This window comes from Triticum urartu, chromosome 1, assembly GCF_003073215.2.
Source record: "Triticum urartu cultivar G1812 chromosome 1, Tu2.1, whole genome shotgun sequence".
NCBI classification, from domain to species: Eukaryota; Viridiplantae; Streptophyta; class Magnoliopsida; order Poales; family Poaceae; genus Triticum; species Triticum urartu.
Window position 1 is genome coordinate 572,251,036 of NC_053022.1, and position 26,497 is coordinate 572,277,532.

A 26,497-nucleotide genomic window follows, 5' to 3' on the forward strand; every position below is an offset into this window, starting at 1 on the left:
ATCGTTCTCTAGGCCCTGCTGCCCCCTTCCCTCTCCCGCATCGGGGGCTCCAGATCTGGCCTCGTGCTCCCTCTGCTCCGCTTCCCCGGCGCCGGCTGGCGCCCTCCTTCCAGATCCGGCCGGCGTGCCGCGGCTGCGGGCATCGAGCGCCCACGGGGTGGCTCCCGTGGCCAGGCCTCGTGGCTGCCTCGGCGGCGGCTGCACCGGGTGTAGCCTGTTGGGCTCGATGCTGCGCCTCGTCTCCCCTGCTCCGCGCATTGCGCCGGCCTCCGCCGCCTCCCACCCTCATCCGTCCGCCGTCGTTGTGGTCTGCCGGGCATGACACCTTCCCCGCAGATCCAAAACATCCACGCCTTCCCACCTCTGTTGCCGCCCATTCTGTCGTCGCCGTGCTCCTCCGTGCGCTCACCAAACGAAGGTGGCGTCGTGGCTCCTATCTCTGGAGCCCTCCACCTCCCAGTTCCCCCCGGGGGGCGCTGCACCGGTGGTCCTCGCTGGTGCCCTCGGCGTCAAGGGTGCCTGTCGGTGTTGCTCCGCCGGTGGGATTCACCTGGATCTAGGGCCGTCCATTCCAGCGCTACCCTGCGCTATTGGCGGCTGCTTTGTGGCTAGTCGCGTGGCAGATGTGACCAGCGATGGGGAGAAATCCTTGGTCGGCCTGCTGCTGGCCGAGACAGCGGCGACGCTTCCCGTCGTTCTCCATCTTGATGGCGTTGTCTTCATCCCCCGGTCTTGTAATGTTTGGGGTGTGCTCTGTGGAGTTCTATGCTTGGTGATGCCCTTCGACTACACCGGTGGCACACAGGTGTCGTGGCGTCGTCTGGGCCCGGTGCGACCGTTCGAATGTACCCCATGACACAGGTGGTGTCGCGGCGTTGTGCAGTCTTAGTTGCCCGGTGCTTTTCGATTGCGTCGATGGCACAGTGTCATGGTTTAGTCTCGGCTCGCCGCTGCAGTTCGAGCGCCGATGGTGCCCCTTGTTGTGTTGTGTCCCCCCTCACCATGTGTTGTCTGTGTGTTGTTTTGCTTTATTTCTCCTTTCTGTTCCCCCTGTACTTCTGGTTCACTTGAGCTCTATCTTGTATTAGGCTGCAAGGCCTATAGGCAACAAATGAATACAATTCAGGTGGGGAGGATTCCTTCTCCCCCCGGTGACATTCAAAAAAAAAAGTTGTCAAATGATAGAACATCGCAGGTAACATCCAATTCTTGGTGAAACCTCTAAAGAAAAGGGCCCGAAAAGTATTCGCCCAAATTAGCATCTTTTCGTGGTTCTTTGAAGCAAGAAAACAAAAAGCTGAAACGACCAAGTTGACCATTGTTCTAATCAGCGCTACATCGATCATTGAAGCGGAGAGCTGGAGGATTCGCGTACGCCAAACCATATTATACACGGCCTGCACATGCATGCATGTTGGACACAGCTCAGATCAGATCAGGATTAACGTCAAGAGTGCACAGGTTTCCATGCACTGTTGACTGGTCGTAAAACTCTACTTTTCTCGCTAACAGCCGCCCGCCACTTGTCAAGTAGCACCGTGGGAGGAGCGAGGAGCGAGATGGAATCCTAGGGTGCTGTCTCGTCCTGACGTCCGTAATTAACGTGCTGCTGGTGTCGCCTTGTAGCGTGCAGCCCGCTCTGTCCTGCACTCGAGGCACAGAGTGAGATTCGTTCTTCTTGCGCTCCTACTGGAGGAGGTCTGCTATATAGACCAGCGTTGCAACGAGAACAACACAGATACGAAGGACCAGCGTTGCAACGAGAACAACACAGATACGAAGGACCAGCGTTGCCGGGATATCGTCCAGCGCTCTGCTCTCGGGTTGTCCTGTCTAATGGCGCGAGGTAAGCCATGCATGTCTACATATATATACACGACCCTGCTTGGGATTTCATTTGCTCTGACTGCTCTGACTGGACCGATAAGCGGCAGCTCCAACGTTAATTAGCATATGATAGCCCTTGGATTTGTTTCTCGTTTTTCTTTCCATCTTGTTTTTTCCCTTTTATTTTGTTTTTGTTTTCTTTGTCAATACACTTAATTGCAAGATTATATATATATATATATATATATATATATATATATATATAGGAATTAGCTAGTACCTGGTTATCACTATTTGGTTGTCAGGTTCCTGAATATTAATTTACACCGAGCCAAAATATACATGATTGTAATTTAGTGGCGTCTCTTAATTGTTGGAAGCGCTTTAATACCATTCTCTAGCTCTTCAAGTCTTCATAACACTAAAGTCTAAAACCATGTAAAAAAACTGTACTAACAATACACTATTAGCATGGTAATTATGCCTTGTTAGTCTATGAACCATAATACTGTAATCTAATAACTGGTGCAACAAAAAAAATCACCGAAACGTAGCCACACGAGATATAGTTTTGGAACGGGATAACTAAACAAATTACCGGTTTAGGAGATAAATCATTTTGCATTTTTTCACATTTAACAATTAATGAAAGATATCAGCATGAGCTGTGAAATTTTCGCGGGCATGCATTTTGTCGGGGAAAAAACACACGGAAAAAAGGCCTAGCACCGAGAGACTAATTAGCTTTTTTTGTTGCAACTGGTTAGCTTTCAAACCGAGTTTATGCTCACCGGCATGCCATCGTCAAAAGACTTGTTAGCAGCAGACACTGCACGTTGGTAATGCCATGCATACACTAATTCATCCTGCTTCCATGTAGATGCTGGACTCCCACGCGTGGACAATGAACTTGATACGAAGTGCTGCAAAATTGTCACCATCCAACAAGTCGATTCGTCTGCTTTCTCAACGTGGATTGGGTGAGATCGGCAAGTGTCCAAACATCAACGAGACTATATTTGTCTCGTTAACTTGGTGGTGTGCATTGCTTGCTTCCATTATCATTCATTCTGGCAATGTTACCGTCTCTCGCTATGGAATAGACCTATATACCATTGTATTAGTTCTGCATTAAGTTCGCCTTCTTATGAAACCCTAAAACTCGGTTCAACCCACAAAGATTTTTCTTTCTTGTGAGCCCTTAGACCACACAATATTTTCGATGCTGTTTCAATAAGCGCGTGTTTACTAGGAAAAATCACATGTACATTCCCAACTTGCCTCTAGCCATTTTCATTTACTATTTACCATGTAATCTAATTTCTTATGACTGCCTGAATGAAGTGTCATCCTTTCGGTCGCCATGGACCTCGCTGAAGAAGGATCCGAATCAAGCTAGAATGCATATCATATCCCAAAACAAAAGAAAAGAACAAAACAAAAATCCAAGACCAAAAACTACTGCGAGAGGCGATGCTACGCCATGGCAGGGTGAAAGACGGTTACTCGCTCTAGGGCTGACCAGCTTGATACGGCTCCAACAAAGAGATGGCAGAGTAGCTAGATGAAATCGCGAAAGAATAGATCGGGAAAGAATGCTGCTTTGAGATCCAAAAAAGACATGGAGCGATGAACAGATAGATCCGGTCTCTTTTTTTTTTGCGGGTGAGATAGATCCTGTCTCTTTTTTGGAGTAGCATCTAAATATAATGCATTAATGAAAATACATATGAGAATTTTTAAAATAAAGGCTGCAATGTGGAGGCAGAATTTTTAAAATAAATACTGAAATAGCAAATAAGGTCGACGCACCATTAATTACTCAAAAATGCTAGATACACGGACTATCTCAACGGGCTTTTACGGACCTGCTGACTTGTCCTTCTTTAATTGGGCTAACTAACCTTCTTCTCCTAATTAATCGGCCCCCCCTGATTTTAACTGGTGGGGGTGGGCGCCAAGCCCTGTAAAACCCCGTAATAGCCCGTGGATGTAGCAAAGCGCTTAATTACTTGATGATTATTCTTGCAGGCAGATGGAGGATTGTGAAATGCCGAGTCCGACGCCGTCACGGATGGGCGTAAAATTGCCCTGCCAAAACGAAGCTCACATGAGTAGTGTCCGCATATCCATGGTCCGCGAGCAACTCCGCCGCGTCATCGACGAAGATAGCTACGCGCCGCACTACGTGCCAATAGGCCCTTACCACCGCAGTCGCTCGTCTCCATGGATCGAGAAAACGAAGAAGCGCTCTGCCGGCTTCCTGCAAAGCCTGTCCGAGGAACATACGGAAGGTGGCCTCACGGGCGTGATGGAGAAGCTGGAGCCCCTCGCAAGGGAGCTCTACACCTCCGGCGGCGGGCTCGGCGACATGACGCCGGAGCAGTCGTCGAGCATGCTGCTGCACGACGCGTGCTATCTGCTCCTCTTCTTCGTCGACTACATGTCCGGCAACCGCGCTCCTCCAGCTCCAGCTGATGATGATGAACATCCGGTCAGCCGCAACACCTTGGTACGCGACGCCGTCTTCCTCCGCGAGAACCAGATCCCTTTCTTCCTCCTCCAGGGTATCCACGAGCGTGTCACGGGAGGCACCACCTCCGTCCTCGACTACATAGCCATGCCCATCCAGGAGCTGCTGCAGCAGCAGCTCTTCATCAGCAGGAAGCCCCGGCCGCCGCCACCGACGTGTTCTCACCTGCTGCACCTCGTGCACGCCTACTTCCGTCCCACGCTGCAGCCGACCAAGAGCGCGGCCATGTGCGGCACGGTGGTGACGGGCCGGTGGCGCCGGGCGGCGGAGTACAGCAGGTACGCCAACGTTCGGCTCATGCGCCGGGACTTCCAGGACGGCGTGGAGTCCTCTGTCCTGGACGTGCAGCTTGAAGGAGGCACGCTGTGGATCCCTCGCCTGCGTGTGGACAGCAACACGTGGACGATCCTTCGCAACCTGATGGCGCTGGAGGAGCAGGCGCACCGGAGGCCGGTCACGGCGTACTGCCTCTTCATGTCGCAGCTGGCCTGCACGGCGGAGGACGTCCAGCTCCTGCGGCGGGCAGGGATCGTCGACCACTTCCTGGGCAACGACGAGCAGGTCTCTAAAGACTTGGCTGGTCTCTGCAACGGGGTGGTCATCGACATCGACGACCTGGACAGGAACTACCTCAAGCCCATGTGGCACCAGCTAGAGAACCGCTTCTACAGCCGTGCGGAACGATTCATAGGGGGGTTCCGCCACGGCCAGAGCTGGGAGATCACTGCGGCGTTCCTCATGGCTCTCATCGTCATCGCCTGTCAAGCGATGCAAACGTTCTATGCAGTTGCTCGCGGTGGACACTAACCCAAACATTATTGTTCTTCTCCCGTTGTTGTTCCTGTCCTCACCATTTTCATGTTTTTTTTCGTATTTGAACTTGGAAAGATTATGTCTGTGCCACTAGCCCACGCGGAAATGTATTTCTCTAATTTGTGGACAAGCCACCAACTCTGGCGGAAACTTTCGACGACATTTTTTTGCACCATTTCCCATCAGGCCACAAGGCCAGCCTTTGTTGTGGTCTCCTTTGACGGTTTGAGCTCTTTCTTCCCCAATGAGAGCATCTCCAACAGCCGCGCTTCGGGCCGCGCGCTAAAAACTAGTTTGCCACGCGCCGTTTGACTGGTTTTGCGCGGCCGCCAACGCTGGCTTCAACAGCCGCGCTAAAATGCAGCGCGCGCGACTCGTCGGGGCATTGAATATATAGCATTTTGGACACAAAATGAATTTGAAACATTCAAAATGCAATGAACATGACATAAAATTTCACACAAACAAGTTGATGAATAAAAGTTCATGCCCACAAGTTCAAAATGCAAACCAAGTTCAAGACACAAATGAAAGACACATCAATCCTCGTCCTCGTCTTCGTCCTCATCTTCGGAAGATGATTCTTCCGCCTCCGAAGATGAATCTTCCTCCCTCTCCTCATCGCGCACCGCATCACGTGAAGCTCCGACGGTGTTGGCAAGATCTTCAACGTCATCTTCATGGGAATGTGTGTGAGAAGGCACATCGAAAGACATTCCGCCCATGGCGGCCGGAGGTGCACCCATGCCTCCCATGAGAGAAGCAAAACTCATGCCTCCCATGACGGCCATAGCGTCGGGGGGTGCTCCAAAGCCACCCATGCCTCCCATGGCACCTAAACCGCCCACGTTACCTCCGAAGCCACCCATGCCACCCATGGCGCCAAGGCCACCGCTGAAGGAAATATGCCGTAGAGGCAATAATAAAGTTATTATTTATTTCCTTATATCATGATAAATGTTTATTATTCATGCTAGAATTGTATTAACCGGAAACATAATACATGTGTGAATGCATAGACAAACAGTATGTCACTAGTATGCCTCTACTAGACTAGCTCGTTCAATCAAAGATGGTTAAGTTTCCTAGCCATAGACATGAGTTGTCATTTGATTAACGAGGTCACATCATTAGACAATGATGTGATTGACTTGACCCATTCCATTAGCATAGCACTTGATCGTTTAGTTTGTTGCTATTGCTTTCTTCATGACTTATACATGTTCCTATGACTATGAGATTATGCAACTCCCGTTTACCGGAGGAACACTTTGTGTGCTACCAAACGTCACAAACGTAACTGGGTGATTATAAAGGTGCTCTACAGGTGTCTCCAAAGGTACTTGTTTGGTTGGCGTATTTCGAGATTAGGATTTGTCACTCTGATTGTCGGAGAGGTATCTCTGGGCCCACTCGGTAATGCACATCACTATAAGCCTTGCAAGCATTGCAACTAATGAGTTAGTTGCGGGATGATGTGTTACGGAACGAGTAAAGAGACTTGCCGGTAACGAGATTGAACTAGGTATTGAGATACCGACGATCAAATCTCGGGCAAGTAACATACCGATGACAAAGGGAACAACGTATGTTGTTATGCGGTCTGACCGATAAAGATCTTCGTAGAATATGTGGGAGCCAATATGAGCATCCAGGTTCCGCTATTGGTTATTGACCGGAGACATGTCTCGGTCATGTCTACATAGTTCTCGAACCCGTAGGGTCCGCACGCTTAACGTTTCGATGCCGGTTATATTATGAGTTTATGAGTTTTGATGTACCGAAGGTTGTTCGGAGTCCCGGATGTGATCACGGACATGACGACGAGTCTCGAAATGGTCGAGACATGAAGATTGATATATTGGACGACTATATTCAGACACCGGAATGGTTCCGGGGGTTATCGGATATATACCGGAGTACAGGGGGGTTACCGGAACCCCCCGGGGGTTATTGGGCTTCATGGGCCCAAAGTAGTGGAAGAGGAGAGGCAGCAGGAGGTGGCGCGCAGCCCCCCTTGCCCCAATCCGAATTGGGAAAGGGAAGGGGGCGCGGCCCCCCTTCTCCTTCCTTCTCTTCACCTCCTCCTTCCCCCTTCTCCTAGTTGGAATAGGAAAGGGGGGCAAAACCTACTTGGAGTAGGATTGCCCCCCTTGGGCGCGCCTCCTCCTCTTGGCCGGCCCCCTCCTCCACTCCTTTATATACGTGGCCAGGGGGCACCCCATAGACAGAACTATTGATCTCTTGATCTCTTAGCCATGTGCGGTGCCCCCTTCCACCATAATCCACCTCGATCGTATCGTAGCGGTGCTTAGGCGAAGCCCTGCAACGGTAGAACATCATCATCGTCACCACGTCGTCGTGATGACGGAACTCTCCCGTGAAGCTCTACTGGATTGGAGTTCGCGGGACGTCATCGAGCTGAATGTGTGCTGAACTCGGAGGTGCCGTGCGTTCGGTACTTGGATCGGCCAGATCATGAAGATGTACAACTACATCAACCGCGTTGTGCTAATGCTTCCGCTTTCGGTCTACGAGGGTACGTAGACAACACTCTCCCCTCTTGTTGCTATGCATCACCATGATCTTGCGTGTGCGTAGGAATTTTTTTGAAATTAATACGTTCCCCAACAACCGCCACCCATGGCGCCAAGGCCACTGCCACCCATTGCACGAATTATGGCTCTTTTTTTGGATCAAGACTTCTTCACGGGCAAGATTGACATACTCCTTTTGCTCCTCATTGAGGTTAGATGTGTTCAAGAAGAACAAGTGCTTCTCCCATTCCAACAATCTTGTTCGCTCCTCATTGCTCACCTTCCTCTCCTCCAAAGCCACCTTCCTCTCCTCGGCCGCCAACCTCCTCTCCTCGGCCGCGGCATCTTGGTTCCTTGCCATTTTCCTCACCCTGTTGGCTTCTTTTCTTGCCTTCACAATAGCTTCCATAGCATTTTTGAGCTCATCATCTCCTTTCCTCTTCTTCTTTTTTGTTTTGTCTTTGTTGCACCCATCCGGTCGTTTTGGCTTCGAGTGTGAAACCGAGTTGGGTGTGGGGCTTCTCTTGCCGTCATCACTTGATGCATCCTCCTAATCATCATCATCCAACTCAATTGTTCGCTTGCGTTTGTTGCTCAAATGAAAATCATCCAAATCTTCACGCTTCTTCCATTTCTCATCGTCGTTCAACACGTTATAGCAATGAGGCAAGGTAAATACCCTTCCTTTCTTGATCTTCCCCTTCTTGGTTTTCCTCTCCTCTTCTTTGAACAAGTTTTGTGCAATGTTGTACTACATGAAAACAAAGCAAGTTAGCACTTCGAACACCAACAACAAGTATGATGAACATGTATGAAATGCCACTTACTCTATCGTCCTCATTCGTGCCACTTGGGTTCAACTTGTCAACCGCCTTTTGACAGGCCGCCCACCTTTGACAATCCGAGTTGATTGTTAACCATCGGGACCGAAGTGATCTCTTGGAGCGGTCAATTCCACTCACGTTGTGAACATCAAAGTGTTCTTTCATCCGTCCCCAATAAGCATCTCTACTTTGATCACCTCCAACGGATGGATCCCTCGACACTTGCAACCAAGTATTGCATAGTAAGATGTCATCGGCGTTGGTGTAATTGCCCGCTCTTCCTTTCGGCGCGTCGACAATGCCCTCACCCTCCTCGTCCACCTCGAACTCATGGTCTTCGAAATGTATGTCATTGGTTTGAGACCAATGCGAATTGTTGGAGCCAAGACCCATAGTTGACATGTATGCATCATCATTGAGACTACAAAGTTTATTGAGCAATGCAAATAAGCTATCTATATGAATGCATTGAAAAAATAACAAGAAAAGAAAAGTTGGAAAAAATTCTACCTTGGGGGCATTTCGTCGAACATGTTGTGCGCGTCGGCCGCCAGCTCAACGAGTGAGCTTGCCGGCGCTTCGGTAGCCGCCGCGCCCGTCGCACGCCCTGCAAGCTTCTTCCTCCTCGCCTTCGAGGTGCCGGAGCCGTCCGCCGCCTTTTTCTTCTTCGCCGATGTCTTGCCCTTCTTTGGCCGTGCCGCATTGGGGAGCTTCGAGGAGGGGGCGGCGGCTCGGAGCGGCGCCGGCGTGCCGCCACCCCAAGGTTGTCAGAATCGCGATTTTGAATTGGATCGGAGCCTCGATGGTAGGATCGCAAATTATAGAATCTTCACTATCAGGATCGTAGAAACGTAGATTCTAAGAACTAAAATCGTAGAATCATAGGGGTTAGTTTGGATCGTAGAGTCTTAGAATCGTATAACAGAATCGCGATTCTGACAACCTTGCGCCACCCGCCGCCGAGGTCATCCGTGGCGGCATGAAGAGGCCGCGCGCGAGGCTGATGGTCGGAGGAGCTCCGGCGGAGGCGAGGCCAACGCCAATCGCGCTAGGGTTTGCAGCGGTGGCGGCAGCGGTGGAGGGGTCGTGGCTATAGGATGGGGTGAGCGGGGTGCCGGCGCGTGCGTCCATGGGTGCAGTTCGCTGGCGCCGGCGCGCGCGGGGCATAGGAGGCGGAGAGGAGAGAGTGCGGCGCGAGCGCTCGAATGTGCCGCGCGCGGAAGCGGGCGCCTCAAATACACCACGCGAGATAGCGAATCCGACCGCACGCCCAACTCCTTATACCGCGCGTGCGGTTATTGCGCGCCCGCTGGAGCCACCCGCCGGGTTGCGCGCGCGGTAAAATGGCCAAATTTGCGGCGCGGCGCTTGTTTAGCATGGCTGTTGGAGATGCTCCGAGCCACACCATATTTCCATTTCATTAGGGCCCCAAAAATCGGCTTTTGGTGGGGGAAGAGGTGAGCGTACCAGAGACAAAAGAGAGTGCCAAATCGAGACGGTAAGGGAAAGGCTAACGCTAGGCGCCGGTCGACCGGCCCAATTTCGGTCGGTCGCCGCACATGCGTTGGATTAAAATTTCCTACGCCATCTGATAGAACCTGTAACCGTCAGCTCGAATCAGGCTCGCCCTAAAAAAGTCAACACGAGGAGGAGGATAGAACAAAGTCGCGTCCGCACATGCCGGACTCCGCGCTCGTCGGCCGCTTGCGCTCGTCCTCGGCTTCTCGCTCTTGCCGGCCACCCGCGCCCCACGCTCGCCGGCCTCTCGTGGCGCCGCGCTCGCCGGCGGTCGCTCGTGCTTGCTAGTCAGCCAACTATAGCTTCTTCGCCGACTCGTCGCAGCACCACCGTGTATCATCTGCCTCTCACCGGCGTCACCTCTGGTACCATCTTTAGCTCACCACGCCGGTCGAAGCTTTCTCAAACGCCGGTTGCAGCTTTTTTGTGTTGTTCGTAGCTTATGTCGCCTCCGGTTGAAGCCTTTTTTGTCACCAGTTGAAGCTTTTCCCACGAACGGTTGTAGCTTTCTCAAACACCAATTGCAGCTTCTGTGGTGCCGGTCCCAGCTTCCGTCTTCCCTCTGATTGAAGCTTTTTTTCTTGCTGGTTGTAGCTTTCTTAGGTGCCGGTTGCAGCAACCTTGACTAGCTGTCGTACCGACAGCACCTCGTTCCAGCATCGCCGGTTGCCGGTTGCAACAGCTGTGGTCGTCATCTCCAGCTCCGGCTAATGCTGGTTGTAGCACTGTCTTCGGGTGCACCGTTGTAGCATCCTGAGGGAACACTGCCGCGGCTCGCGTGGCCGTGGCCCATCCAGCGCCTCTCGTAGCAGCATGCTCGTCGTGCACATCCTGGGGATGACCAGGACGAACTCACGGCGTCTCCGGGGGAGTTCGTGCGTGCCGCCATGGCTGAAGTGGGAAGGAGAGACGGGGAGGCGGCTCGCCGGCCATGACGGGGAAGAGGGTGGAGAAAGAGCAGCCATGGAGAAGACGAGGAAGAGAACACGCTGGGCGCGATGAACCACAGTGAGGGAGAGAACGAATGGAGAAGACGATGTGGAGAAGAGGATAAAGTTTGAGGGCTCGAGCGGTTGGTGGGCCAAAAAAGCACGTATGCAGATGGCGCGTGTAGGCGTGAGATCTAATCACGACCAGATGGTTGGCGTGAGACCGGCACAACGTTTCGGCCGGCGTCCCGGCTGGAAATGTTTTCCTAAGGGGAGGAAAGAAGCAAATGTGTGGTAGGCAAGAGATGGCGGAGGTGCTGAGGCGGCTTATATTGGCCAGCCGCATGGCAAACAACCGTAGATATCCTGTCCAAAGGTGTGAACATGAACAAAACTCAAATCAAGATTTCACAACTCAGGTTTTGTATTTTTTCAAAGGTGTGATTTTTTTACAAAAAAAAAATCATAACTCAGGTTTTGTATTTTTCTTGGCAACTAGGTCATATAAAAGGACTCTTTGCATTGGTTTTTCATTTTTTTTGGTTTTCTTTGATGTTTTCGAATGGGTCCAAATTGCCGGTATGGTCATTCATAGAAAAGGGGTGAATCTCAACTTTCTTTGTGTATACTGCATAACATCCTACTCCCTCCGTCCGAAAAAACTTGTCCATCAAATGAATGTATCTAGCATCAAGTTAGTGTTAGATATATCTATTTGAGGAACAAACTTGGGACAAGCTTTTCCGGACGGAGGGAGTACTTGGTACCTTAAAAAGATTTTTGCCAATTGTATGACCAAACTAGAGCACACTTGTAGTTCAAATTTCTATAAATTTTACAAAATTGGAGTGGTGTCGTTTGCCAAATTGTTTTTCGTACATGCTTCACAAAAAAACATCTTTGCCACTTACAAAATGATATTTAAGGTTTAACAAAACATGCAAGGTGATAGAACACGATGTAATGATGATGCACAAACAATTTAGGTTTAACAAAACATGCAAGGTGATAGAACAGGATGTAATGATGATGCACAAACAATTTAGGTTTAACAAAACATGCAAGGTGATAGAACACGATGTAATGATGATGCACAAACAAGTTATGAATCACAGTTTCTCTCTTTTCCATTGCAAGGAATAGAGTTGTTTCGTGGATACACCTGTTTTTGTTTGTTGGTAATCGTATGTGTGACGAGCAGTTGTCTACCATCATTGGAGCAAATTCCAGTTTAGATATGTACGCATGTACTACGTCACCCTTGTTCGTGAGTAAGGGGACAAGATTCAAGCCATAGAGAAGGAAAGAAGGAAAAGAAGGGGAGCAAAGTTTGCAAATATTTCGAACAAAATTATTTTGATTTAAAACATTTCAAAAATATTCCCAAATGGTTATTTTGGGTTTTATTTAAAATAGAAAGGAGAGGATGAGGGATTTATTTAAAACCTAGGATTAGTTCTGGAAAAGAAAAATAGGGTTTGCACGAAATGATATTTAGCGTTTAATAAAAATGTCAGGTGATAGATGATGATGTCACGATACAATATCTTTACGGAAATGTTAACGCCCACACGTGTGGGCGTTGACCATCTCGACCACACGCATCCATCACCGTCCAGTACTATATGCACGAATCTTGACACAATCTGGTTGATTTTCTGTGCCATGTAGGACAAGGCGTGTGTGTGGTGTGTGACATAGTTCGCCCACACATCCGTTTTACCACACGGAGGGGCCGGTGTGTGGGCGTTTAGCAGTTCACCCACACACCAGTTTTCAGTCATGCACAAGGGCTGGTGTGTGGGCATTTGCCATCTCGCCCACACGCCCGTCTCCTCTCCCACACGTAAGCTGCTAGTTGCCATGTGTTTTTGCAGCGCACATGGCAACTGCCTCTAGTGTGCTTTATAAGCAGGTGGCAACTCTCTTTTTTTCCCGAGTTGCCATGTGTTTTTGCAGGGTACACGGCAACTGCCTAGTGTGCACGTAAGCAGATGGCAACTGTCTTTTACCGAGTTGCCATGTGTTTTTGCATGGTACATGGCAACTGCCCCAACGTGCACGTACATGGCAACTGCCCTAACGTGCACGTAAGCAGATGGCAACTCTTCCTTTTTATATGGCAACTGTCCTAGCATGCTTGTGAGCACATGGCAACTCTCTCAACTGCCTAGTGTTAGTATGTGGCAACTCCTAAAGTTGTGAAATCATGGCAACTACATTAGATTAGACCATACATGGCAACTGCAGTTGAGCAACCATGGCAAGTGCAGTTGTCCGACATGGCAACCGTAGTTTAGCGACATGGCAACTGCAGATAAACGAACATGGACGAGGGTCTGGACCATGGCAACTGCGGGCGCGCGATGGGCGTCACGCGTCGCGTGCGCGGACCAGAAGGGTACGACGCCTGACATACAGGCGTGTGGGTGTTATCAACTTCGCCCACACGCACGCGTGTGAGAGGGTTCAGGAGGAAAAAAAAGATGTGTGTGGGCATTAGTTGTTTTGCCCACACGTAGGTATGTGGGCTGATTGATGTCCACACCACACAAGGCGTGTGGCACAACTATTCGATACACCACACGTGTGGCAGTTATCGGGACCCTATCTTTATACTTATAATATACGCTAGCGGGAACCCTGACTTCCTAAGAACGATTTTAGCCCAATTGCGGTTTTCATTATTTTTCATTACTTTGTTCTCTGTTGCTGTTAATTAATTCGGTTTTCCTCTCAAATATCATCACAAACAAATGACTTTCACGACTCTTTTGCTTGGAATTTAAGATTAATTTCAAGCACTCTTCAATAAACCTGAACAAGAAGCAAATGATCATTTTTCTCAGCTCTCCGTGGTTCACCAAACTAACTCCGAAAGCAACTAGAATAACCTTGGCATCAGCAGGCGCCACCATTCCAGCCACTGGAGAACTGGATCTAGTGTGACTCCATCTTGCCATCACCATGTTGATATGGTCGCACTCCGTGGGAGCGGTGTCGAGGATGTTGAAATATATTGCCCGCCTTCCTTCATAAGTTCAGACATTTGGATGAGTTGGCTAGAGCATGAATTCAATGGTATCTGAATCAAGAGGTCTTAAGTTCAAGACACTGCCAATACAATATTAAATAAAATAATTCTGCGGCCTAGAGAATGTACTCTCCCGCTCTATCATCACATGCACCATTGCCCTGTGGTGACTAAGAGGGTGTTTGTTTTCAGGGACTTAAAAAAATCTTTATAAGTCCCATCTAAACCAAACGGGCCGGGAGGGACTTATAGGGACTTATAGTTGTAATATGATCTTTTAGTTCATGTTAAGTCTCAGGAACTAAACAAGTAGGGACTTTTTAGGAACTTAAGACTTATAAGTTAGGACTAAAAAAAGTCATATGATTTAGAAACCAAACAGGGCCTAAGACGGGGACCGAGGTCTATTCGTAGACCCAAATCGGTGCCTCTAGATTTAGCTGTTGAGGGTGCCTTCACTGCATGCCAAGGAGCCCCCTCCCCCCCTCACTATATGCCAAGGAGCCCCCTCTCACCCACCCCCTCCCCGCACGCACGCCCGCATCGCCTCTAGCTGGCGACACGGGGGAACCCCTCCGCCACCGCCTCCTTCCCACCTCCCTCCACCCCTCGCCTCACCCCCGCTTGAGGAGGCCACTGGCGAAGCCCAGTCAGGCTCCAGGGAGGGTGGTGGCGGGGCATCTCTCCGCAGGGTGCAAGGGCGCATCTAGCGTGCTGCTGCGGCGGACTTGGACGGGTGCGCAGTCGTGGCTCCGGCACGGGCTGGCCTGGTTCCGGCGCGGGCTAACGCGGCTCCGGTGGTCCGAGCGGAGCGGCGGCACGTCGGTTAGCTCATGGCAACCTCGAGCGGAGCGGGATCTGGCATTCCCTCGGGGGCGACGAAAAGGGGATCGTCGATCTGATGACGGCAAGGGGCGGCGCGGTCACTCGAGGCCGCGATGGAGACGCCATGGCACGGTGCATGCTGATCTGCAGGGGTTGCCGCGATGATCACGCGATGTGGCAAGGCGCTGCGGCGCATGGTGTGGCAACGTTGTGCAGTGCGCGTTGGCGTGGTTCAAGCGCTCTGGTCGGGGCGCTGGTGAGGCGCGATGCGGATGCGGTAGGGCGCGCATCTTGGACTGGAGGCTTGGGGCGGACTCCTTCGGCCTCTCTGCATCAAGTCCAGCCTGGTGGCGGCTCTAGGCAACAACCTGCAGACGAGGCGTCTCTTCCTGATGGTGATGAGGTCGCAGTTTTGTGCTGTCGAGGTGGAGGACGTGTGGAGATGTAGCGAAGGAAGGTGGGCTGCCGGATTGGCTATAGACTGGAGGATTACGATGGCTGGGTGAAAATCCGTCTCTAGCCATGGCCGGAGCCTGTGATGGCGGCGTCCATGGATGCCGTAACCTTCTTGAAGGCGTCTGCGGGATGCTCTCTCTTCCTCTGCGAGGGACAGCTCCAGGGAAACCCCAGACCCCGAGGGTCGGTCGTTGGCGCCGTGTTGGTGTCGTTTCCCTCTCGGAGGCATCGATTTTGGAGTTCAATCCAGCCAGAGGGACCAGTTGGTGTGTTGGGAGGTTGGTGGTAGGTGTTGCTGCGGCATCATGGCTTCTATGGCAACGATGATGGGGCTTGTGAAATCGGAGGCATTGCAGTGGTAGTGGGCTCTTCTTCGGCGTGTTTGTGGGATTACCTCAGTTTGGTTATTGTGGTGAAGTCGAAGTTGCGGCAGCGGGCCCATGTGGCAACAATGACATGCAGTAGGTGGTCCGTTCGGTGGTCTTCCACGACGCCGGTCTTGCATAGTTCTTCTTTGGATCTTTTGTTCAGAGTCAGAGCTGCGTCGCCTCGATGCGGGTGGCTGAGTTCTGGCATGGATTTTCATGTATTCCTATATGGCCTCTATGTTGTGTGTTGGTTCGACATCGATGTTCGTTCATGGCGAAGTCGAAGTCACTTGCTTGGGGATTAGGGATGGCGATGACACCTGTTTGGGAAGAAGCGATGACGATGACGCGTGCTAGCTTGATGAGGCACTCTTTGTAAAGGTGTATGTGGGATATTTGCATGTGCCGTTTAGAGGTTTGTGACGATTTTTCCCGGTTTTCCGTTGATTAACTGGGCAATTTTTTTCTACTTAATTAATGAATGAGACAAATCTTTTGCCTTTGTTTAAAAAAAAACTGCTTGCCGAGGAAAAGCAGCATGGAGCCGTAGAGCATAGTCAGCAGGGTGAGGGCAAGTATACCGGTCAGAGTTAGAGCGTCGTCGCCTGCGCTTCTCCGACAAAGGTGGGAAAGGGGTAGGCCGGACCAACAATGCTACAGCTACGGGCATTTTTCTACAGACTTATGCCTACGGACCGAGCTGCCATCAATTGGTTGGGGGAAGGAGGGCCCCATCCTGAAATTCAGCGGGGGGTGGATGAATTACAATAGAACACGTACGCCTGTACGATTCTTTCCGTGAGAAACGTCCGTAGGTGTATCATTTTCGGGGCGGGACGGTCGCAGTAGCAGCTCTTCCCAACGGTCATATTTTCATCTACGCCACTAAAATTTGCACGAGCAATATCTTCCATGATGTATAACCTTACTGATTTGTTACTTGTTAGTCTCAATATAATTAAAAATAATAATCCCGTGTAGTGAATGTGGGCAGAAGAAAATAGACCAGCGGGAAAGGTACGATGCTCCTTGCATGCATGGGGACCGTTGGCAAAGGAGCAAAAAACTTTTCTTAACCGGCCGGCCAGCCACAAGCGAACGGAAGAAAAGCCCGTGCCTGGCCAGTGTGTCTGCTAATCTTGTCGTTCGTCTCGCCCGCGCGCGCCGTGCTGTTTCCTAGCTCTATCCTGCTCGCACATGCACCACCACGGGACCTAGGGGCACGATGGACGATGAACATGTAAATCTGGTGCCATATATAGAGAGAGAGAGCTAGCCTCGCAACGAACCACATTAGTACGTAGTGAAGAGGGGAACATCCACTTGAACATCTTAGCTTTCAAGTGCCAGCAGCGCCCCTTGCGACGCCGCCAGGTATGAATGAAGTAAATGTAATCCGGTTCAGTTCGATTTTATCCTCTATATTGTCCCAATTCTTCAAAAAAAAATCACTTTCTTTCTTCAGTCCACCGGATATATAGAGCATTTTGTAAACTTATGATTATGTGTACGTTGAGTTTCTAGCGCAGTTAATTAGCCTTTTACCAGAAATCTCATTAGGCACCTTTGCATTTGTGTTCTCCTGTTTTCTAAGATTAAGCTGCAAGATATACAGAGCGAGATCTAGTGAAGCAAAATTGAGTGGTGGATAATTTTAAGAGGAACCTCAAACTTTTTTCATGTGTATATAACATGGAAATTTCACATGAAATTTACATACTCTGATTATGTTTAGACAAGATACAATCTGAACACTGTAGTTTACACAAAAAGTACTCCCTCCTTCCAAAATACAAGTCTTTTTTAGAGATTTAAATATAGACAACATACAAAAGCATTTGAGAGTGTAGATTCATTTATTTTGCTCCGTATGTAGTCCATATAAGAATCTCTAAAAAGAGATATATTTGCGAACAGAGGGAGTAGTCGGGATCTCAAATGCATGCACACCAGTTATTATTTTTCTACCCATGCAATGTTATCTGTCCAGGGATGTTGACATAGGATTTGTTGTGTTTATTATCAAAAAAATAAATGTGGACATTGCGGATCATGGGATAGTAAAGGATGGACGCCTCCCCGCCGTCGTCGCCAAGTCAACTCACTCCGGAGAGCGGGCTGTCTACTCCACCTCCTCATTCAGCCCGGATGGAGTTTGCAACACCAATGGCCTCAGAGGAGCTTGGGCTGCCGATCCAGTCCACGTTGGTGCACCCACTGCAGAGCCCGCCTAGCCATTCTACAGGGTTGGCTGAACCACAAGCTGTGACTCGCTCAACGAATGGCTCGCCGACAGTGGTTGGGTCTTTGGGGATGGCGTTAACGCCGACATCACCACCCTCGGTGGTCTCGTCGTTCGGGATTATAGCGCCAGCCTCCCTGACTCCTACACCAATGTCTTTGTGGCATAGTGGGAGTCATCCGGTTGCCGCTGATGACTCGACATCCACAGATGAGGACTCCACAATGCAGCGTCAAGCTTCACACAACCTAGACTACTCAGAAGGTACACCATCATCCAAAAAAATTATTGATTTTCCTAGTTCATGTATTTATTCTGTTCTTCAATCACTAGGTGTAGTATTAGGAAAGAATGATAATGGTATACATGTGTCTTTTAAGGCACTCAAACATGTGGAGATTAGCCCGTTTAAGGTTTTTCCCAAGGTTACAAATAGAAAAAAAAAACCTACCACCTTCGATGTAGAAGTGGATGCCGCATCTGACGGTCTCGCTCATCTTATTGGAGTAGTGTGAGAAGTCGGTTTGGATGAAGCTAGGTATGATTGGATCCATATGTGATGTCATGATTTCTAATTAACCGTAAATCTCAATCCCACTACTCAAAAAAGAATCAAAAGCCGTCTAAAAGGTGATGTTATCCAAATCAATGCATGTTTCCCATGAATAGCATGATATGGGATAGTAGAGGTCTCAGAGACTTGGTTAAACATGCTCGAGTATCGCTGATTACCTTTGAGATATGGTTTGCACTTTGTCGTGGTGAAAAAACTCGTCGACACGACTTTCCCGTGCATGTCCTTGATCACCTCTCAGGTGGTTACGACTTCAGTTGGCACTACCTACCTCCGTGTGGTAGATTGGGCGGCATTTACTCTCTCCGTTCCTAAATACTTGTCTTTCTAGGCATTTCAACAAGTGACTACATACGGAGCAAAATGAGTGAATCTACACTCTAAAATATGTCTACATACATCCGTATGTAGTAGTCATTTGAAATGTCTAGAAAGACAAATATTTAGGAACGGAGGGAGTACTTAGCATTAAAACTTGCTCCATGGATCGGTTGACCTTTTTGAATGGAAAGTTTCATATTAAATTTCATATTTGAAATAAGGCTGAGAACCTCAGTTGTAGCTAAGTTGTTGTGTATGATGCTGCCCATAAATGAGCATATAACAGATTTTCTTCGAAATTTGCTCAATCTTGCAAAATATATTTTTCGATAAAATCTTGCAAAAGATAATCCATATCTATCCTTACAGGTGGGGAATTTAATATCCTGAGATTAGCATGTAAAAATGACCAATTTTACACTCACTAGTCTTTCTTATTTAATACTGTCATTGATAGCTTAGTACTTGAGAGAGGTAAGAATGTGAGGAAGGTAGTTCACATGGGCAAATAATCTTAGACTCACAACATGTGAGAAATTTGATCGTGTACTGATTTACCGAATGGGAGGCTGAATACACTTTGGTCCTAGTTTGAGCTCTTGAGCGTATTGAGGCATGCTTCAATTGTGATGCACTCCTTCTTGACGCAGGGGTCACAATGCCTCATGGATGCAAACACCAATTCAATTCGAATTGAGATGGACGTACCGTGACGGTTTTGAGGACCTAGTTAAAAATTGTTTGGAATAGGCTGGTGGCTGGGCGAAGCCCTAGTGAATGCTGGAATACTAGAACCGCTGCGTCAACAGCTGAGGTGATGGACGCTTAATACTACCGGAGTTTATAAAAAAAACATAGACTTTCAGATATCATTAATGACCTAGAACATTTAGAGAAACACAAAGTAGAAGTACTTTCATATACAATGGCTAATGGCCGTCATAGGACAAAGCACATCCACATTCTTGGGCCGGATGAGGACACAATTAAGGGCCACCAAACTTAAAGCTTATATAACAAATTATTACATATGGTTGTTCTGGCACATGAGGAAGGAAATTTCTCTCTCGGTGAGTTTTGTACCGAGGAAATCCCTCAAGTTTGTTTTTTCGAATTGAAGGGCCATGCCCCCGATTTCATTTCATATAATTAAAAGAAACCAATAGAAATCCCTAGTTCCTGAGGCAGAAAACGACCTGGAGCGGTATAGATCTACAGGAAGTAGCTATGGCTCTCATTTACAAATTATTATGTGGTTAAAAAATCTTAATGGTGTTGTATCTTGTTGATGTAAACGTTGGGTTTAATAAAGACGCCATTTCTGGAAGTATATATATTTTTACGCGATTATTATGCTGACACGTGGTGTTTTAGCGATTGCATCCCTAGATTTCCTTCAGCTTCAGTGGTACGTGTTTGGCATGCAGATGCAGGTCCTTCAGTGGTTATCAATGTGCAAAATGAGCTGCATTCTTCAGGGGATGGGGTGATCCCCAAGGTCCGTGCGAACCTCCGGCGCGTCGCGGCCGACCTGTTCACGCCGTACGCCGTACCCATCGGTCCTTACCATGAAAGCGCAGATTCTTGGCAGTGGACGGAAGCGAAGAAGAGGGCCGTCCGCGATCTAGTAAGCGTGGTTAACCTCTCCGGTCTGGAGCGGGTCATGGATAGAGTGCAGTACAGAGCGAGGGGATACTACACCCATCTGCCGGAGCCGGACGACCACGCCGGCGACTCAGCAAAGTTCTCCCGTATGCTGCTGCTTGATGGGTGTTATCTGGTTAGCCTCTTTGTAGACTGCTACCAGCGTGAGGAGGCGACCGGATCACCCAGCAGTCGGAGCATAGTGTACAGAGACAACACTGTGGTGCGGGACATCCTGTACCTCCTTGAGAACCAGATACCTCTGTTTGTCATCCACGAGATCCTGAATTACATGAGAGCACCAGGGGAAGTGACATCCGCTGTGGAGTGCATCGCGAGGCCCGTCGAAGAGCTGCTGCAGAGGCAGCTGTACATCAGCAAGACGCCGCGGGAGGCGCCGTCGACGTCTGTCCACCTGCTCGACCTGGTGTACTGCTACATGGCGTCGCCGCTGCAGCAGCAGCAGCAGCAGCAGCCGCAGCCGCAGGAGCGGACATCAGGCCTTCTAACGGGCCCATGGCGCCGGGCGACCGAGTACCGCAGGTACGCCAACCTGCTGTTCAAGCGCCGGGCCTTCGGCGCCGGCGAGGAGTGGAGCATCCTCGACGTGGAGCTCGACGGAGGAAACCTGCGGATCCCTCTCCTACGCGTGGACAGCAACACGTGGACGGTCCTGCGGAACCTGATGGCTCTGGAGGAGCAGCAGGAGGCCAGGCCCGTCACGGCCTACTGCTACTTCATGTCGCAGGTGGCATGCACGGCGGAGGACGTGGGGCTCCTGCGGAGCGCCATGGTTGTCGAGCATTTCCTGGGCAGCGACGAGTCGGCCGCACAGGGCTTTGCCTGTCTGTGCCACGGCATGGCCCTGGACATCCACAACCTCCAGCGGAACTACCTCAAGCCCATATGGCACGCCGTGGAGAAGCGCTGCGGCGTCCCGGCGCACAACTTCAAGGGCTTCTTCCGCGAGAAGTACTGCGGTAATATCTTCTACCGCGTGGTGTTCTTCATCGCCATCCTCGTCTTTGTCTCCCAAATGGTGCAGTCCATCTATGCGGTTATTGCCTACCACAGACCCAATACTCCTCCTACTCGTGTTTTGGCATAACGTTTGGGATCGACCGTTCGACTCACCACCGAAATTACGGCCCAATGTTTCGTCTTCGCCTTGTTGTTTGCGTGGCTACTTAACTTAAGATTCCTCCTTATTCTGCTTTTTGCAAATTATTATGATGGTTCTTAGTGAACCGGAAAGCTTACTTTCTGCGCCCCCATTTGTACAACCCTGATAGGCCAGGGGCCCTCAAGTTCAAAAGGATCCTCGTCGGGTCTAGAATAACTACTGCATGAAAATATTTTTGCCGGCGCATACACTATTTGCCACCAATATTTGACATCTCAACAATGACTTTATGTGTGTGCGTGTGTGTTCTCCATACAAACTTGTCCCTTACATTTCCATGAAACTATCTCAATGAAGACCGAACCAGCGTCAACACTAAACCTCTTCACATGTCAATGGGAAAACTGATCTAAAACTTCTTACTATCACAAATAGTTGCAACGGTATTAACCAATAATCTTAGTTAACGAGCTGCAGGTTCAGAGTTTCAAGTTTCGTCAGGTAGTTTCTTCGTCAGTTAAGAACTGGGAAAAGTTGTGAGTGAGCACCATGCCAGGTGCAAACACATACTTTTTTTTGATATTTTCTTTTTTGTATTTCTCAAACTATATAACTTAGAGATCGACTAACTTCCATCTATTCTGTTTTTGAGCAATAGATACGAACGCCTTCCTCCCCCTCTAATTACATGCATACATGCATTAGAATGAAACCCCCTTCTCTCACGTGGAGTACTCTCTCTAATTACCTCTAATTACAGGCATGCATACACCAGAGGACAAAATGCTGATGACATCCTAAATTCTCTTTATTTTAAAATTTTAAAATGTTTTATAGTTCAAACCATTGGTCCGATTGAAAATCATTTTCACATAAAATGTTCGTCGTGATGAGACCCTCGAAACTAGATCCCATGTTGGTATGTTCCGACGATTTTTTTTTCAGGCAAAAAGTTATCAGGCCTGAGCTACGTAAGTTATCACGTCCATGACACATAAGTTACCAAACTGTTCATAGAAATTACTGGGCATGAAAAACGGTCTTCCAACCTTTCTCCTCACGTGCACATTGATGCACTAGAGGACAAGACGCTGATGTCATCCTAAATTCTCTTTGTTTTAAAACTTTAAAATATTTTGTAGCTCAAACTGTTGGCCTGGTTGAAAAATTGTTTTCACATAAAATGTTCGTCGCGACGAGACCTTAAAAACTAGATCCCCTGTTGATATGTTTCAACAATGTTTTTTTGCAGGTAAAAAGTTACCAGCCCTAAGCTACGTAAGTTATCATATCTGTGGCACATAAGTTACGATGTTGTTTTGATATACATTACGAGGCATAAACATGGTCCTCCAACCATTCTCCCCAAGTGCACATGCATGCATGGATTAGAGGACAAAACACTCATGTCATCCTACATTCTCCCTCTTCGATGAAGTTTTGTCACCGTCCATAATAAAGTTGCATGGGTATGTTTACATGGGCCACTTTGCTAGGCCATGTGTTTAGACTTGGTAAGAAAAAGATTTTAAAAAAGGAGAAAGCAATGGACGTGGTGACTTAAGATCAAAAGGATCCTCGTCGGGTCTAGAATAACTAGAACGTTGACAGGTCAATGGGCACACATGAAAATATTTTTGCCAGCGCATACCCTATTTGCCTACCAATATTTGACATCTCAACAATGACTTTGTGTGTGTGTGTGTGTGTGTGTGTGTGTGTGTGTGTGTGCACGCGTGCGTGCGTGTGCGTGTGTGTGCTCCATACAAACTTGTGCCTTACCTTTCCATTCCACAATGATAGCACCATAGCCTCTACCTCTGTTGATAAGTGGTGTGAAACTATCTCACCAAACCAGCATCAACACTAAACCTCTTCACCTGTCAATGGGAAAAGTGATCTAAAACTTCTTAGTATCACAAATAGTTGCAACGGTATTAACCAATAATCTTACTTATGCAATACGTGAAGATCCTAATGCACCTCAATAAGCAAAGGCAAAATTTGAAGCAAACCATCACGCTTGTGTAAGTTAACCAGCTGCAGGTTCAGAATTTCAGATTCGTCGGTAGTTTCAGTTAGGAATTCTATCAGTTAGTTTGTTCGTCGGTTAAGAACTGGGAAAAGTTGTGAGAGAGCACCATGACAGGTGCAAACACATACTTTTTTATATATTTTCTTTTTCGTATTTCTCAAACTATATAACTTAGGGATTGACTAAATTCTGACTGTTCTGTTTTTAAGCAATAGATACGAACGCCTTCCTCCCCCTCTAATTACATGCATACATGCATTAGAATGAACCCTTCTCTCGCATGGGGAGTACTCTCTCTAAGGACCTCTAATTACATACATGCATGCACTAAAGGACAAAACACTGATGTCATCCTAGATTCTATTTATTTTGAAACTTTAAAATGTTTTGTAGCTCAAATCGTCGGTCCGATTGAAAAAATCATTTTCATATAAAATTTTCGTCGCAACAAGACCTTCGAAACTAGATCCCATGTTGGTATATTCCGACGACTTTATTTTTTGGGTAAAAAGTTATCAGGCCTGAACTACGTAAGTTATCACGTCCGTGACACACAAGTTAACAAACTGGTCTCATAGTGATTACCGGGCATGAAAAATGGTCTAGTCTCATCAAAATTAAAAATTTCTTATATCTCCACATCAAGAAGAAGCTAGGGGGTGGAAAAAAAATACAAGATTCTAGGAAGATTGGTGGATGGGGAATAAACCTCGTAAGGATGCTTATCCTCCTTTGTATTTTATTAACAATGACCATGGCATTTCTGTTAGAGATGCTATTGATAAAGGGTGGGGACAATTTTCTTTTAGTAGATCTCTGTTTGGAGAGTTTGGAAATTTATGGATGAGGTTGAAGGACATATGTGAGGAGGTTCTAATGTATGGAGGCAGACATAGGCCTATGTGGATGTTAACTGCTGATAAGAAATTGACTATTAAATCTTTATATCTCTATCTCATTAAAACTAATGCTGGCTTCCCTCAAAAGTTCCTCTAGAAAACGAAAGTTCCAGCGAAAATAAATTTTCTTCTGTGGCTGCTTAATAAGAAGAGCATTCTGAGAAAATATAATCTGTTAAAAAGAGGGTGGAAAGGTGAGAAACATTGTGTTTTTTTGTGGGAAGAAAGAGACCATTGATCATCTCTTCTTCTCCTGCTCGGTTGCTAGGTTAGTATGGAGTTTAATTGGGTGTGATTTTGATCTAAAGCAAATCCCCGGCAATCTAGAAGAAAGTTTTTGTAGCTGGCTTGGTAGATTCCTGAAAATTGATAAGAAACTTGTATTGACCGGTACTTCAGCCCTACGCTGGGCGATTTAGATTTGTAGAAATGGTATCATTTTTATAGAAAAAATTAATGACCCGATGGGAATCATAAAAACGATGTGCAATTGGATTTCTGATTGGGCTGTTTTGCAGACAAAGGATCCATAGAAAAAATGCTGATTTTGGGAGCAAGACTCATAAAGTAGGTGGCAAGTGAGATTTATCGTGCTACTCAGGGGTGGCATTTTGGAGTGATGTGACTAAAGATTTGACGGAGGATGCTGATGGAAGGCGTCTACTTAGATCTTTCTTTAGGGCCCCAGATACCTTTTAGTAGGCGTCGTTTTAGCGTGATATTGTATGCTATAAGAACAGTAGTAGGAGGTGGTTTGATGGTGTTATTTTGTACCTGAACTCTTCTACATGTACTCGTTCCCTGGTTTCTTTAATAGAAATCGGAAAGGAAACCCTCTTTTGCTAAAAAAAATCTTTCTCCTCACATAGACGTGGATGTGGATGCACTAGAGGACAAAATGCTGATGTCATCTTAGATTCTCTTTATTTTGAAACTTTAAAATATTTTGTAGCTCAAATGGTCGGCCCGATTGAAAAATCGTTCTCACAAAATATGTTCATCATGACGAGACATTCGAAACTATATCTCATATTGGTATGTTTCGACAACATTTTTTGGAGGTAAAACGCTACCAAGCCTGAGCTACGCAAGTTATAATCTCTGTGGCACATTAATTACTATGTTGTTTTCATATAAATTACCAGGCATAAACATGGTCCTCTAACCGTTCTCCCCACGTGCACATGCATGCGCAGATTAGAGGACAAAACACCGATGTCATCATGCATTCTCCCTATTTCAAAACTTCAAAATACTTTGTAGCTCAAATCATCAGTCCGATCAAAATATCGATTTCACAAAAAAAGCTCATTCCAAATGGTCTGAGAAACAAGAATGGCGGGGGAGGTTATAAAGCTCCTGTTTGGGACGTGATTGCCGGTTCTCTTGTCCCACCATCCGTGGACGGAATGGTCAAGGTGCCAATCAGTGGTGTCCACGTGAGCTAGGCTAAGCTTGGCAATGACTGACCTCCAAAGCCTAAGCGTGTAGAGACACTTGAAGAAGAGATGTGCACCTACCTTTTGCAAAGAGGGCATAGGTCACAATTTGCCCACCCCCGCCTCTCCAGGTGATCGGCGGTCCAAATCCTATTTTGGAGAGCCAATGCAAAAAAAAACCTTCGGGGGAGCCGACACTTTCCAAACCATGCGGTCCATGGAGGAAAGATTTAATCCAAGAAACTGAGCCTTATATGCGGTGGCCGCCATGTAGATCCCGTAATTTGAGTGCTTCCAAATAATATCACCATCGAGTTTCTCATCAAGATGGAAGTCATTCACAAGCATCCAAAGAGTGAAAAATTCCCAAATGTGTTCACCGGAGACGACAGTGTTCTAGTTGATTTTGATAATCCATGTTTCCTTTGAGATCCTCACTCACCTTCGAGTTCTTTCTCCACGAAGCCTCATAAATTAGTGGTGCAATACCCTTCGGTTTGCGCCCTAGAAGCCAAGGGAATCCAAAAATGGCGTATTGGCTCCGTCCCCCACGGTG

At 48.0% G+C, this 26,497-nt stretch overlaps 2 protein-coding genes across 5 annotated transcripts; both read left to right on the forward strand.

Annotated features, from left to right (window-relative positions):
* The first annotated feature begins 1,622 nt into the window (after positions 1-1,622).
* Positions 1,623-5,333, forward strand: LOC125531765. 3 transcript variants are annotated; one of them, XM_048696046.1, is made up of 3 exons: positions 1,623-1,846; positions 2,708-2,807; positions 3,859-5,333. In XM_048696046.1, exons 1-3 carry the CDS (start codon positions 1,837-1,839, stop codon positions 5,165-5,167), a joined length of 1,419 nt encoding a protein of 472 aa, XP_048552003.1. In that variant the 5' UTR covers positions 1,623-1,836; the 3' UTR covers positions 5,168-5,333. The 3 variants fall into 3 exon arrangements, with proteins under 3 accessions (XP_048552003.1, XP_048552000.1, XP_048552006.1); XM_048696043.1 differs by having other exon boundaries at positions 1,624-1,846; positions 2,708-2,865; XM_048696049.1 differs by lacking the exon at positions 1,623-1,846 and having other exon boundaries at positions 2,725-3,492.
* An 11,584-nt stretch (positions 5,334-16,917) lies between these two features.
* LOC125531788 (UPF0481 protein At3g47200-like) lies at positions 16,918-21,814 on the forward strand. Of its 2 annotated transcripts, none has more exons than XM_048696056.1 (3): positions 16,918-17,038; positions 17,726-18,170; positions 20,229-21,814. In XM_048696056.1, exons 2-3 carry the CDS (start codon positions 17,732-17,734, stop codon positions 21,551-21,553), a joined length of 1,764 nt encoding a protein of 587 aa, XP_048552013.1. In that variant the 5' UTR covers positions 16,918-17,038; positions 17,726-17,731; the 3' UTR covers positions 21,554-21,814. The 2 variants fall into 2 exon arrangements, with proteins under 2 accessions (XP_048552013.1, XP_048552019.1); XM_048696062.1 differs by having other exon boundaries at positions 16,926-17,038; positions 17,731-18,170.
* The last annotated feature ends 4,683 nt before the right edge of the window (positions 21,815-26,497 follow it).

Coding starts and splice junctions, on each gene's coding strand:
- LOC125531765 (XM_048696043.1), top strand. CDS start 2,708: ATGCTGGACTCCCACGCGTGGACAATGAACTTGATACGAAGTGCTGCA. Junction 2,866..3,858: donor TTTGTCTCGTTAACTTGGTG/GTGTGCATTGCT, acceptor TTATTCTTGCAG/GCAGATGGAGGATTGTGAAA.
- LOC125531788 (XM_048696056.1), top strand. CDS start 17,732: ATGGACGCCTCCCCGCCGTCGTCGCCAAGTCAACTCACTCCGGAGAGC. Junction 18,171..20,228: donor CAACCTAGACTACTCAGAAG/GTACACCATCAT, acceptor TTTGGCATGCAG/ATGCAGGTCCTTCAGTGGTT.